The sequence below is a fragment of the Puma concolor genome, chromosome D1, assembly GCF_028749965.1.
Source record: "Puma concolor isolate L17-30 chromosome D1, mPumCon1.1.hap2, whole genome shotgun sequence".
Taxonomy (NCBI): Eukaryota; Metazoa; Chordata; class Mammalia; order Carnivora; family Felidae; genus Puma; species Puma concolor.
This window is the reverse complement of record NC_141676.1, coordinates 47,182,606-47,198,086: the sequence shown is the minus strand read 5'-3', so window position 1 is coordinate 47,198,086 and position 15,481 is coordinate 47,182,606. Positions and strand designations below refer to the sequence as shown.

At 44.9% G+C, this 15,481-nt stretch overlaps 1 protein-coding gene across 11 annotated transcripts in view; it reads left to right on the top strand.

The window, feature by feature from the left end:
• Nucleotides 1-15,481, top strand: part of MICAL2 (microtubule associated monooxygenase, calponin and LIM domain containing 2) — a 221,932-nt gene that overhangs the window by 184,982 nt on the left and 21,469 nt on the right. For 10 of the 11 annotated variants that reach the window (XM_086677964.1, XM_086677963.1, XM_086677961.1 and 7 more), the window contains 3 exons: nt 3,794-3,909; nt 8,857-8,946; nt 11,684-11,777. In XM_086677964.1, coding sequence (XP_086534090.1) covers nt 3,794-3,909; nt 8,857-8,946; nt 11,684-11,777 — 300 coding nt within the window. Of the gene's footprint in view, nt 1-3,793; nt 3,910-5,436; nt 6,033-8,856; nt 8,947-11,683; nt 11,778-15,481 lie in introns of those variants that run through there. The other variant, XM_086677960.1, reaches the window with a different exon arrangement.

Genomic DNA, 15,481 nt, shown 5'->3' with positions numbered 1-15,481 from the left:
TCAGTCTGTTTTTTTCTCTGTGTTTCATTTTGGATGGTTTCTACTGCTGTAATTTAATTTCACCATTTTCCTCTGCAATATTTAACCTACTATTAAGCTAATCCAGTGAAGTTTCATTTTAGATTTTATATTTTTCATCTTTTTAAAAACAGTTTATTTATTTTGAGAGAGAACACAAGTTGGGGAGGGGCAGAAAGAGAGGGGGACAGAGGATCTGAACCAGGCTCTGTGCTGACAGCAGAGAGCCCAATGTGGGGCTCAAACTCACAAACCATGAGATCGTGACCTCAGCCAAGGTCAGACGCTTAACCAACTGAGCCACCCGGGCACCCCTGTATTTTTCATCGTTGTAGGTTCCATTTGGTTCGTTTTTCTATATTTTTTACTTCCTCATTCTACTCATGCTGTCTTTTTAAATTCTTGAGCGCATTTATAATAGCTGTTTTTAAATCCTTGTCTGCTAATTCCATTTATTTCTGAGTCTGCTTTTGTTAACTAATTTTTCTCTTGATGATCAGCTTATTGTCCTGCTCTTTTACATGTACTTCCTGGCTGCTAGATATTGTGACTATTACATTGTAGAGTGTCTAGACTTTGTTTCTTCACTTAAAGAATGTTAAATAGGCAGTAAAAATATGTGGTAGGCAGTAGTGTAACTTGAAGATCAAGTTGTTTCTTTCAAGGCTGTTTTTTGTAAGCTTGTTTGGGTGAGTTTATAATAACCTTTACTCTAGGGCTAATTTATCCCTGTTACTAAAGTATGACTCTTCTGTGGCCTCTACTCTAATGCCACTAAAGTTTTTTCTACCCTTGCTGGGTGGAACTTGAGTATTTCCCAATCCTGTAAAAAGCTTTAGAGATTATTTAGCCTATAATTCCCAGCAGTTATTGGCCCAGCCTCATGCAGTTTCTCTCTATGGATCTAAAGTTTATTATTAAGCAATAGACTCAAGGAGACTTCTGTGCTTGTTCCTGAAGTGTCTTTTCTGCATAGCTCTCTACGGTTGTCTCCCCCACACATTCCAGCTGCCTCGACTCACTCAAACTCTGGGCTCTATCTTTTCAACTCAGTGAACCTGCTATGCGCTGTTTAGGCTCTTCCTACCTGCACTGTGGTCTGGAAAGTGCCTCTAGGCAGGGAGGTACTGTGATTATACGACTTCATTTGCTTCTGTTCTTACCTTTATCACAGTCCTGCGCTGTCTGTTGTCCAATGTCTGGAAATAGCTGCTTCATATATCTTGACCCGACTTTCAGTGCTTTGCAGTTGGAGATCAATCCCAGAATCAGCCCCTCCATTATAGAGTGAGCAATGCTGCCAGGTTTTGTTAACTTTGCCCTGGAAAAGTTAACTCCTGGAGTCAATGGTTCTGTGGTAGAAGTGGGGAAAGGGGAAGAGATTTAGAGGCAACTATATAACTTTTTTTTAAAATGTTTGTTTATTTTGAGAGAGAGAGAGAGAGTGAGAGAGACCCACATTCTTGACAGTCATTATGAGTATGTAAATCCCTGGAGAGGAAGGAGCCCATGTCTTTAGTCTTGGTATTTCCAGCAGTGTAGCTTAGCACTGTGCCTGCGTAGTACCATGTTTATTGGTTTTGTCAAGCTCAGCTATTGAGTTGAACATGTCATGGATAACATGTGGCTTACTCCTCCTCATGTAATAAACATACATTGGGCACCTATTATGACCCAGATCCTATGGTAGGAATAGAGTCGTCCAGAGGATTGAGTCCCAGTTCCTGGCTTTGGGAGCTCAGCCGAGTGGAGTCAGTGAAGCAGACAGGCATTTGTAGTACAGGATGATGAATGCTTTGATAGGCATATGTCCAGAGGACTCTGACGGCACCCAAGGAGGAACCTAGCCCTGTGTGGAGGGTTGTGCAAAGTTTGGAGGTAGCAGAGGTGACCATAGAACTTTACATAACATTTGCCAGAAGTTTAAGAAATGTGTTACATTGAGAAATATTTTCCTCTCAATTTAAAAGAAAATCCAATGGCCCTATAACATTTAGTTTTGAAAGTTTCTACTTTAGGCTACAATAGTTCTATAAAATGAAGGCTAATCAGGCAGTTTTGTTAATATTGCAGTATTGTTGATTTGGATCGACGATCATGATGAGGCAGAGTTGCTGCCACTGCTGACGATGACGACAAGATTTATTTAGGCACCGCTAATGAACCAGGCACTGGGTCAGGCTCTTTTCATTGATTACCTTTACTCATCCACTACAGTGCTGCAGGTTAGAAGTTGTGAGTTCCAGAAGCTCAGGGAGGTGAAGTTAGGTCCTCAGGCTCCCACACTCAGAAGTGAATACTCCGTGACTACTTTACTCAGTGGTAATTGAGTGGCTGGAACTGGAGGACAATCTGAGCTCACCACTAAGGGTGCCTCCTTCTGTTACTATGACGTCCTCTGAAGCTCTCTTTACCTGAGCTCTCGCATCTGGCAAATTGAAATGGAAAACAGTGAACTCCTTCCCCAGAGAGTCTGTGCTGTTATATAGATGGTTTGCATTATTTTGCTTTGAATAACAGCATATGTAAATGTGCTCCTGGTGGTTAAAATTACCCTTGTTTTTTGTTTGTTTGTTTGGTTTTTTTTTTTTTGTTTGTTTGTTTTTTTAAATGTGGCCTCTTCCACTGGGGTAAATAGTTGAAAATTATGGGGAGGAAAGGACAGGCTGGAGAGAATGCTAGTCACATGGAATTGCTCCTCCTTCCCCCCTCCCCACCCAACACATACTTCTATTCAGATAGAAGCTGCCACGGCAGAGTAAAGATTCCTACATTTCCCAGCACGGAGTTCTCGCTGGTTCTGAGAGTCAGTGTCCAGAGTGGGTGCATGCAGACAGACATTACTATCAACTCTGCATCAGGATGTGCAAAGGCAGATGTTCTCGCTGAGAAGAATAAAAGCCTCCTGTGGCACCTGGAAGACTTCACCACACACGGTCCCCAGCCAGATCACAAAGAGATTAGTGAACACGGGACCCTTTGCCGCCTCTCACCATCCACCTCTTGTTCAGAGATTCGCATATCTCCTCGCCTTCAGCTCTCCCGTGGGCCCTGCATTGTTGAGCCCTCCCTATCTTACAGTGCCTTTCCTGGCATTTGAATCATCACTTCGATGATGTGATAATATCTGCAAGTTGGGAAAATAAAAGTGGCATTTGTTTAGCCATAATTAATGAAATATTTATGTTGCATGAGACTATGTGATAAAACCTTAGGCTTAGAGTCCTTTTGCTTCTGATTACATTTGGGATTTTTTTTTTTCTATGACCAGACATTCTGACGCCAGCTCTTTTACACTGAGCAGATGTCATGTAGTAAAAATGGGTGCCAGATGCTGTGAGCCACAGAAGGGCGATTTGTTTAAGAGCTGGCTCCGACTTTTTTGCATTCAATTACTCTGCAGAACGAACCTTACACGAGCATTTAGGTAACTCAGCTAACTTCAGACAAGGATTTTAATAATAGATTTCATCTCTGAATGCATTCTAAGCAACACACCATATAAATGGTGTTTAAGGAATTAATTGATTTCTGCATAATACCTTTTTTTTTTTAATATGAAAGAGCTGCAAAGCTCTTGGCAGGGACCCAGAAATGTAATTAACGTGGAGGGCCAAATTTCCAGTTGCCTTTAGGTACTGCTCACGGCAGGTGCAGTGAGGGAAGGGCAGGGAGGAAGGGGGTGAGGGGAAGAAGGGAGGAGGGAGAAGCAGCTTTGGGTTGGGAAGCAGAAAAGAAGCTGAGAGTTCAGTAAGTTCTTCTGTTCCCATTTCAGGTCCCAAACACACCCCTATCCGAGTGCAGGTGACAGGGGCTGCCTCTTCTACCTCTTCCACCGGCTCCTCCTCTGGAGACGAAGAGTTTCATCCCCAGCCTTCGTTGCAGTCAAAGGTAACAAAACTTGGCAAACTAAGAAGGGCCTTTGGCTTATGGGGGCCACTCACCATCTCTATTCCAGACCCAATGTGGTCTCCAGCTGCAGTGGTTTCGTTAGAGGATCGCGTTTCCTTGCATCTGACAGCAACCGCTTTTTACCTGGAACACCCCAAGAATTATCTTTTCTTTTTTTAATTTTAACTTTTAGGAGCTTGCCTTTCTTAGAGACTCCAGCTGGCAGAAAAAAAAAAAAACAGACATATTTACTTAAAATCATTTGGTGACTGCAGCTCTTAAAGTGGGTTTAATATGTGGTCCAACAAGCAAACCATCGAAAAAATTACAACAAGCAGATGCATATTTCCCTGGGGGAAACACAGCTTCATTTAAGAAGCACTAGAGGCAGATTGCATGGAAAATGTTATGTTGATTCTAATCAGAAATATGAAATGGACCATGCAGTTGCATGTAGACATGGATCTCCAAGGGTCCCTGCTGTGGAAGGGGCTAGCTGCGTGCCGGCTGGGGACATGGCCGTCCTTCTCTTTGCTTAATGAACAGATTTCTGGGAAACACTTTAAACAATTCCCATACTCATAGATTTAGAAGTACAAGCATGGCTATAGGTCCTTAAATGTGTCTGTATGTCACGTACGTGAAGACACATCCCACGACCAAATCTCACTGTTCTTTGCTTTAATCCACTGGGGCTGGCGCCTTCTCCCCGGGGCTGGCGCATGAATGGTTGGACCTAAGATGCTTTCCAGGAGAACAGAGAAGCAGTTCACTGTACTAACAGTGTTTATTTTTTGGAGCAGTGGGGATCTGAGGAGAAAGGGAGAGAACCACATTTATTTACTTAGACTCAACTTTTCCATATCTGGCATTAGGAGCTTTGGCATCATCTGAAGTCACTCAGGGGTTCCAGCCCCTCCATGGCCCAGCTTAGAGCAAGTCAGGAGGGGAGCCAGGACAGGGCATGAGTGGGGTGAGGGGAAGAGAGGGAGAGACAGAGGGGAAGAAGGTAAGAGGGAGTGGGGGAGGGAATGCAAAGGAGAGAGAATATGTAGGGCTTTCTCCTTTCTAACTCGGGGCATCTCTGATTAGTTCAGTACTCAACACAAATGAATTTGGTGTTATGTTGATTCCTGCGGTTTCTTTACTGTCCCTCTCTCATCCCTTTAAGCGGCCCTGAGTTAAGTCTGTATTCAAGTGAATACAGACATTCATCAGCCGTTCTAACAGACATTGCAGCACTCACGGAGAACAGAAGAATGGAATGGTCCAAACACATCGAATAGCAAGACCATGAGATCCCGGGCAAGCCTTGCAAGTAGCTCCTTGTCCTCCTGCTGGCCCAGAACAGAGCCTGTCAGCACTTAAGCCTACACTGTGGAAAAGCTTGCCTGCTTCACCTGGCTTCTGACCACTCTTACAGGGAGGGAAGGCGGCCAAAAGGTTCTTTACTACTTCCCAAGGGCTCACTCTGAAGGAACAAGGGTTTCCCCCTCCGTTCTGGTTTATCTCTTCTCTCCCACACAGGTGTGTCCCTGGCCACTTGGCACAGAGCCCACATCAGCTCAAATGAAACTTTGCACAGGAAACTGGACACGGGATGTGCACACTCCACCCCTTCTCTTTCCTTCGGCCCTCCCCTCCCCCTGTCCTCCCAGACCCATGCCTGGACCTGGGAGAGTGGGGCAGGCAGCCGGTCCTTGGTCCTGCCAGACTCTCCCTTTCTCTGTCCTTTGTCTTTTCCTTCCTCGCCTTTTTTGAAAATATTTTTAAAGTTTATTTATTTTGAGAGAGAGAACAGGGGAGGAGCAGACAGAGGGGGAGCGAGAAAGAGAATCCCAACCAGACTCCACACCGTCAGTACAGAGCCCAATGCGGGCTCGATCCCACAAACCCGCAAGACCATGACCTGAGCTGAAATCAAGAGTCAGACACTCAACCGACTGAGTCACCCAAGCACCCTGCCCCAAGCTTCTTTTTCCTTTTCTCTCTGTGCTGTCATTGCCACTATTGAGGATATAAGGACTGTGCCTGGCACATCAGATGGCTATATGAGCATTTGTTAATAAATCATCCTTCTTTTCTATGTCAACATGTTTTAATAAAAGACGGTAATGGCTTTCTTTCCTTCTCCAGGTTCTGTTTTGCTAACTCTTGATAAAGCAGTAAGGGTTTGGCTCCGCTGCTTGGAAAGTGTTAAGAAGCTGTCAAGGCATCCCCCCCCCTGAAATTATATTAAATGATCTTAATTTAGGGGGGGGAGCTTTGACATTTCTCTAAGGCAGGGGTTTTCGATGTCCCTGCACATTATTGGGCACAGGAAAAGCAGTATAGACCAGATGAAAATGTGGATATTGGATTCAGGCTCCCTGGGCTTAACTCCTGGCTCTACCAATTACTAATTGTGCCATCTTGGGCAAGTTACTTAACTCCAAGATTTGATTGCCTTATCCATAATGTAAGTGTAATTTGAGGAATAAGAGATATGTGAAGTAATTAGTATAATACCTGCCACATAGCACTTAGGACGTGCTGGGATTTATTATGTAAATTAATATAATGGAAGCTCCAGAGATACTTGTGAGTCTTTGTATAGGTCGAGTTAGACAATCTCTGGATAACACCTACCAGTGATCTCTACCTTGCCCCTCCACCCTACCCTTTCCAGAAAGGTCCTGGCTGCTTAATGGTGAGGTTCCCCCATCCCAGTGGCCCAGACCCTCTGTTCAGACTGATGGACAGTAAATCTGGAAGCTATCTCGTAGAAATAAAGATGATCTGATATGGAATAAGTTTGAGTTCTGAGAGCTAAAATTTCCTTCCAAGGATGAAGAGGAAGATCCTAAGGAGATTCTAGAAAAGGATTCTAGATCCTAAGGAGAATTCTAGAAAAAGGAAATTTCATCATAAATGTTTTCACTGATGATCTGTAGACACTCTGAAGCCTCAAAGCTGGCTGTCCTGAGGAGTGTGATGTTCCATGTCCATAGAATGGGTGACTGAATAACCAGGATCCACGTGGCCCTGGAAGCACACACGCTTTTTAGGCATAATCCCTGACCTCTGTCGTGGAACTGGATTCCTCTGGCAGTTTCTGGGGCCTGTCAGGTCTATTCTTCCCTTGTGGATTTATAATCCCTTTCAGGGGCAAACATTCAGTTCAACCTGAATGCCCAGGCACCAGGCTAGCTGTAATAAATTTTTAATTCCATATTTGTTTCTGCCAGCATTAAAAAGAAATCGTTAGCATGCTCTAACCTTTATCCTAATATGTAGAAAGTAGATGAGTATGCTCAGAGAAGACGAACTCATAGTGAAACTAGTCCAGTTTAAACATTTACTTTGTGTGTATAGGATATGTATGTATATCCATATACATATATGTGTGTGTGTTATATATACAGGCACACATGTATGAAAAATGCATTGATTTTAGTAAATTATAATCATGCTAATTTATAAGATGATAATCTAATAGCCATGCCACTTAATAATAAAAATCATGGTTGGGATGAGCACTGGGTGTTGTATGGAAACCAATTTGACAATAAATTACATATAAAATAAATTAATAAAATAAAATAAAACAAAATAAAAATCATGGTATTTACTGAGTACTTATCCCATATCTTTTTAAAGACATTCTCTCAATTAATTCTTTTTTGTTTGTTCGTTTATTTTTGAAGAGGGCGTGAGTCGGGGAGGGGCAGAGAGAGAGAGAGGGAGAGAGCAGGCTCCATTCCATCATCACAGAGCCTAACACAGGGCTCGAGCCCATGAACTGTGAGATCATGACCTGAACCGAAGTCAAGAGTCAGATACTCAACTGACTGAGCCAGCCAGGCACCTCCCTCCATTAATTCTTATAACGTCCCCACCAGGTGGTCACTAAATCATTTCCTTCGCTCTGAAGAGGGCACTGAAGTTCAGAAAGTTGTGTGCCATGCTGAAACTTACACAGCTCAGCTGGGATTTGATGCCAGCTTTGTAGGGTGCCTGGGCCCAGCGCTCAGCCAGCATTCTGCTGTTTCCCAGCCAAAAGTGTCTCCTCTGCTTTCCAGTATGTGGAGCTGGCCACACCATTACTTCTCCTTCCGCTGGTGTTTAAAACCTAAGAGTGACACCATCAAAATCCAGACATCTATTTTCCGTACATGGATTTTGAGTGCTCTTGATTTTACAAGCCTAGGCACACACAAAACCCAGTGACGTTAATGACATATTTGCACAAGCAAAGTGAAGTGGGGAAGGGAAGCAATCTTATGCCTGCCTCAATCCAAGAAACACTCGCATTTGGATTATTTAGATACCTTCCTCTATTCCCAGGCTCAATTGGGCAATGTAGACCCAACCTAAGGACTGTTTAAAATTATTAAATGCTTTTCATGGTGTGTGTGCGTGCGTGCGTGCGTGTGTGTGTGTGTGTGTGTGTGTGTGTGTGTGTGTTTCCCTCTCAGGCTCATCCTTCTTGGGCCTGTGGTAGCACCTGTATAGAGTATAATTTTTCTGTTATTCTTTTCCTCAAGGGAGTCAAGTCAATTCTCTATAAAGCCACTCCCACCTACATATGCACATATACACCCCCTCCAACACACACACACACACACACACACACACACACACACACACACCAGTTTCCCAATCTGGCACCTCCTAGCCCTTAATAATTTTAAAATTATTAAAATGAAGTGAAATTTAAAATTCAGCTTCTTATTCATGCTAGCCTCATTTCAGATATCCACTAGCCACATGTGGCTAGTGGCTTCCATATTTTAGACAGCACAGACATAGATAGTCCATCATTGCTGGAAATTCTATCAGAACATCGTTGTTCTAGAAGCTAAGCAGGGGTTCTGTTGGAAAAAGTAGAAGCCTGTGTCATTATTTTCAAAATTTCAACCCCATTTTTCTTGAATATATTTTTTCTTCTCTATTTTGTTTTTTCAGGAGAGGGAGACACTTAGAAGAAGGAAGCTGGAGAACGCAATAAAACAAATGGTTAAGCAAGAAGAATTGAAAAGACTTCATAAAGCTCAGGTCAGAATACAAACTTAACATGAGTGAGTGAGCCTGGGGACTGGGACCTGGTAATTGGATTGGGAAGCCCTTTGGGAGTCTGTATTGTATTGGGAGAGATGGGCTGGGGAAAAGGTCAGTCTCTCTTCTCTGAATGACCAGATTTGTGGCCATCCTAAAAATCCTAACTCAATGCTTGGTTGGACTCTGAGGCCTGGAGAGCCTAGGAGTTGAGCTGGCCCCTCCCAGCTGCCTTTCTATCTGCAAATATGTGTCCTGCAAAGTGAGCCTGGAATGACAGGCGACCCATGGCCTTGGGAACCATCCCAAGCCCTGACTACCACATTGCAGGGACTTAGTTTTGTCCCCTGGGAGGATACAACCTTCCCCTGACTTCCTGACTGTGTCCCTGCTGAACTGACCACTATTAGGAGCTGTCTTTACCCCAAGGTTCGTCAAAAACATGAGCATCCAACATTCCAATATAGATTTCCTCACTTGATTGTTAGTTCTAAACATTCCTGCCCAAATTGGTCTGCCCACTTCTGTCACAGACAGCCAAAGGAAGCAGGAAGTCAAGCATTCTCCATCTCCCTGAGGACCCCAGACTTAGCCTTGAAGAACAGCGGGGTTTTAGGACAGAAGGACTTAGAATGACCATTCGTATTCATGCAGTGTACCCTTATATTCCTTTCTGCAGTTATTCCCTCTGGCCATATAGTTCTGTCGAGGAAGGAAGTCACATTCCTTCACCCTTCAGAGTGACTGACAAGGGAGCCACTCCTGTCACCTAGCGGACAGGGAAAGTCCTTACAAAGTCTCTGTCCACTCCCAACTTCTGAAACAGGTTTCCTTGAAACATTGTAACTTTCCCTTGTGAAAACAAGGTAAGTCTCTATGATATGGATTGGCTGACCCAGCAACCCCCTCCTTGTGTTCTCCCTCCAGACGGTAGGTGGTGATAAGAACCATGACACCTCTGGAGTCCCCATCTGTTAGCGCTCACAGCAGCCCTTGTTAGTCTCCAAGATTTTCACCCTTGGTTTCCAAACAAAAACCGCTGCTGTAGTCCGTTCAGGTGGCCATAACATCACACAAAATACGTGGCCTAAAAAACAGGAATTTATTACTCCTAGTTCTGAAGTCCAGAAGCCCAAGATGGTGGGCCTTCAGGATTGGTTTATTGTTTGTTTCTTTGTTTTGTTTTGTTTTGTTTTGTTTTATCGTAGTCTCTCTTCCTGGCCCAGAGACAGCTGCCTTCCTTCTGTGCCCAGGCAGAGAGGGAGATGTCTCTGGTGTCACTGCCTGTTCGCAGAAGGTCACCAGCGCCAACGGCATTAGGGGTCTTATGATCTCATTTAACCTTAATTCCTTCTTTAAAGGAATACAGTCGCATTGGGGTTAGGGCTTCAGGACATGAATGTGGGAGGACACAATTCAGACTGTAACAACCACAAAGCCAGAAATGCACTAGAGTCAGTCATAAAGTCATTGAAATGCTTCCCTTCCATTAGCGATTCTACGCCACGCCATTGAGAGACGGATTTATAAAAATATAATTGTCTTTAAAAGAGCGGCAGAGGGCACAAAACCACAGGAGTATTACAGAGAGTTCCCGTCTATTTTAGATTTTAGGTTACACCCCGGGACTTAAACACTCTTAGTCCCCGGCAAGAGGAACCAGGTGGGTACTCAGGCCTGACCCCTGCTCACACCTCTTCACAGGCTCGGAGGCCCTTCAGCGATTGTAGTCTGAATGCAGGGGAGACTGAGAAAATGTGGAGCTTAGGAGGAGTGGGGGTGAGACAGAGCTGCAATGGGGTGGAGGAAGAGGGACACACACCTTCTGCCCGCCCAGACAGCTGCCAGTTCCTTTCATTTACCTGTTCTGCCAGGTGCGAAGTCAGTTCTGCCAAGGGCTGTGCCGTCTCGGCAGCATGTTGCTGGAAAGCAGAGAAAATTGATGCGGGGAAAAATGTATATGGGAAGAGGCTGTCCCTTGATTTTCCTTCCTAATACAGACAGGAGAGAAATAGCTGGTGGGGAAAATAAATGGGTAAAAGCAAACCCAGCCGTGACTCCAGACATTAACTAGGGAGGATGTGAGGTTGTCTCCTAGTGGGATAAACATCCTGGGTCTTGTCTTAACCAGCTGCTAGTAACAGCCTCCATACGCTCCCACGGTAAGAGGCCCCCGGGTGTCAGCCTGGCGGTGCGGTGAAAGAAGGAATACAATCGATAGCCAAGGACAGGAGTTGGACAAACCGAGCTCGGCGTCTCCTGCTCCAGACAGGCTTCTTGGGAGGTTTCTGCTGGTTCTTGAGAACATGGAAAGTGACCGTGCCCTCCATTTGCTCCCAGAGCCTCGTCCTACTCTGAGTAGTAGCTGCCGCTCTGTGTATGCCACGACCATAGTCAGAGTTCGAGGCTCGGAGAGTCTGGGATGCGTGAGAACCGCCCGCCTACCCCAGCCTCCTCTGCCTGAGAGCACATCTGTGTGGTTGGCCTGAAGAGGACTGTTCTAATGTCTACTCGGGGGCAGATTGAGCTTACATCTGGCCTCCTTGCTTTATGTGTTCACTCTAAACGAGGGAAACATCAAGATCTAGCGATTTGGGAATTCAGAGGTCGTTACCCAAGGAGGGACACTGCAAGGGATAGGGCCTCTTCTGCTTGAAAACTAAGCGGTAGAGTCAGCCCCCTCATGCGACGCTGCACCTCAAGAGTCCCCATGTGACGTGCAATCCTGACATTGCAGGCCATCCAGAGGCAGCTGGAGGAGGTGGAGGAGCGGCAGAGGGCTTCTGAGATCCAAGGCGTGAGGCTGGAGAAGGCGCTGAGGGGGGAAGCAGGTAGGTGGCCCCGCAGATCGGAGAGGCGGGCCTGGGCCGAGAATGGTGCCGGTCTAACCAAGCCGGCCAAACACTGAGACCTCGTCACTGTTAACGGCATTGTTAACATGGGCAGGCGGCACTGAGGTCACAGCTGCTCCACACTTCCAAAAACAAACTCATGGTCCGATTTGAAATTCCTAGGGCACTGGTCAGCCCATGGGCCTTGTCCCTGGGTTTCTGGCCCGTCCGGCCTCCCTTATGCAAGTGTGAATGTTCTTTGCAACCCGGGGGTTATGAGAAACTATTCTGAGATAGTCATGAGAGCTATTTGGATGTTCAAGCAAAGCGGGGAGCGATTCAAAGCCCGGGCTTGGACTCAAAGTCCTCATCCCTCCTTTTTCTAGCTGTGTACCTTGGGCTGGTCACGTTCTAAACTTTTATGAACTTTCGTTTTCTCCTCTAGAATAGGGATATTTGCGGTTTCCTTTAGAACTGATATAAGGATTAAAGAAGAAATTATATACAAAAAAATATATGTGAAGAGGGGGACCTGGGTGGCTCAGTCAGTTAAGCGTTGTACTTTAATTTCGGTTCAGGTCATGATCTCACGGTTTGTGAGATCGAGCCCCACATCAGGCTCCAGGCTGACAGTACAGAGCCTGCTTGGGATTCTCTCTCTCCCCCTTCTCTCTCTGTCCATCCCCTGCTTGCATTTTCTCTCTCTCTCTCTCTCTCTCTCAAAAAAAAAAAGTTTAAAAAATTATATATATGAAGATGATAAACTAACATGTTGCCTGGTATAAGAAATGGTAACTCTCCCACCAATAGCTTCAGACCCTTAGATTCAAACAGAATTCATCTGGTGAAGACCTACCCTGGGGGAGACATGAAGACAGTGGGTCTATAACGATGAGTATAGCAGTTTCTGCCTTTGAGAAGTTCATGGTCCATTGAAGGATGCAGACATGTAAATAAATAAACAGCAATACAGGAGGACAAGTCCTGTGATAGGAACAAGCGTTTGGGGAGGGGGGCATGGGGACACGATCACAGGCTTCCTAACTGATCTTGGGGAGAAGGGCATTCAGGCTAATCACCTGGAAGGGGCATTCCATTACGATGAGACCCAGAGGAGGAATAAGAGTTAACCAGTGAGGTGAGGAGATTGTTCTAGAAGAGGGACATTGCTCCAGGAGACGTGAAGTGCCTCAATGAATAAGGAGACAGCGAAGGAGTCCAAGGTGAGGGATGACTTAAAGACCCCTACATTTTTTGGAAGCCACCCCAGCACCAGTTTTCAGCTAGTGAATTGGAGAGGCCCTTAGAGTTAGTGGGTGGGGGGTGATATTGTCTCCTTTGTTTGGGGGTATGATGTCTTTAGCCTTCTGCATTTCAGGTATAGCCAGACACTGAAAACATATCTCTGCGTGCAGTCGTGTAAACAACATCTTACTTGTTAAACAACATGGCGGAAGTTTAGGCTTTCAGTTCTCTTAAAAGTTCAGCTGTTTGAGAGCGATGATATCAGCAGAGGCAGACCCAGATTTTGTGAGGCCTGAAGTTTGTGCACAGTCACGCAGGCAAAATTATGAGGGCTGCTCCCACAGCTTTGCAAGGGCTCAACCAAGTGAGGGTCCCTGCAGTGCAAGCGTTAGCACTTGCGTGCGTGGTTAGCTTGTTTCTGAGTCACAGGGAAACGCTGGAGTCTGACTTTATCCCTCTGAGCCCGGTTTACGAAGTGGGAGTGATCATCAGACCTGTTTCTTGGATTTGTGGCAAGGATGGGCTAAAACAGTTTATGAGGAAATCCTAGCACAGGACAGATGATCAGTAAGTATTTGTTCCTTTTCTTTCTAAAACACACTGTGCATTTCCTTGCAATGCACACATCCACCCATCAGGAATAGACTTCATGACACAAATAATAACTGTTTCTTGCTTGCAGTGAGAGACACTGCCTGTCTCTACGGCTGTTTTGGGAACTTGGAGTAAAATGAATTGCCCTTGTTTGACATACCGCCATATTCCCCATCAAGAAGGCTCTGCGCCGCTCTTTGGGAATTCACAGATTTCAGCAAGAGCCTTAGAAATGAACAGGATAAACCAAGAAAGCTAGAGCATGTTTCAGTTTGCTAGGGAGGCAGGGTGGCATGGTGGGGAAAAGAGAATTATAGGCATCAAAAAGCCCGTGTTCAAATTCTGCTCTGTTGCATTTATGCTGTGTGGCCTTGGGAGAATCACTTAACCTTTCATGCTGCAGATTCCTTATGCCAAAAATGAAGCTAATAATCCTCACATTCCCAGGTCATTCAGGGCATTGGTGGGCAAATTGCCTCTGAGAGTTTCTACCACACTGCAGGCATTCAACGGATGTGACCCGATGTCATTTTTACAAAGTATTCTTAAGTATCCATCTACACACATATACTGTTAAAGAATTGACTCACTCGGGACACCTGAGTGGCTCAATCTGGTTAAGCATCCGACTTCAGCTCAGGTCATAATCTCACGGTGGTCTGTGAGTTCAAGCCCCATGTCAAGCTCTGTGCTGATAGCTCAGAGCCTGGAGCCTGCTTCAGATTCTGTGTCTCCCTCTGTCCCTGCCCCTCCCCCCACTCATACTCTCTCTCTCTCTGTCTCTGAAAAATGAATAAACATTAAAATTTTTTTTTAATTGTTAAAACAACAACAAAAAAGAATTGACTCATCTTTACTGCTTGAGATTTAAATTCTAGAAACCAAATTTTCATGGCTTCTGAAAATCTCCCTCTCCCTCAAGCTTGAAGAGAGGCTATTTTGAACTATCAGCCGAAGAAAGTCAACTTGTGGTGTTTTCAAAGGTGTGTCAGCCCAGCCAGAAGATAGATTCCCTTCATTCCCTTTACATCCTTAGTAATTGAATTCCCCTGTTTAGTTTATGGGCCTTTCCCCCCTTGATTGTCCTTGTGTGGGTGACAGATACAGATCAACACGGGGCTGGAGGCTGGAAGAGTTAAGTCGAGGAGAGTGGCCCCGAAGGAAACCAAACGGAAGATGTACAAACCAGGCATCGAAATTAATACACTCTAACTTGTAATAACATTTGTGTAGTAATAATATTCCTTTGCAGTTTAATATTCTATTCAGCCCCTTTAAGAGATTGCCCTGGTGCTTAATGAATGACCAATGCTTATTAGGTTAAGTTGTATTTGAGCTGGCCTGTGCTGCTCTGGTTCAAGTGATTTAATGGGAATTATTTAATAGGTATTATTAGGATAATTAGAAAATGATCACAGTTAGGCAATAATATTGAGCTATGAAGGTTGTGAATAACCAAATTTAGAGACAGGCCTGAAAACATGAGTAGTCTGTGACAGTAATGCAAGGCTCCTCTAATAATTACGTGCGCCAGCCTGAAAGGCTCTTTTGTTCCTAGGAGTTATTCATTAGGCGGGCATTGAATTAGAGGAACATGCGGGGGTGCAGGACGGAGGGCAATGATGGCTGATGAGCAAAATGAAGCTTTGATGAGCTCCTAATTGTCGTGACAACAATTCCTTCTTTCTTTCTTCCCAACAGTCAGAAATAAACTCCTCCACCCGCGGGAAGGGTTGTTCCCCATTTTGTTTTCAAGGAAGGGGAAACAAAGAAAAACAAAAATCCAACAATCCACCCTAGATGGCAAGTCATGATTGTAGGGTGTGTGTTGGGAGGTGGGGAGAAGTGTTATGGATGGATGTCCT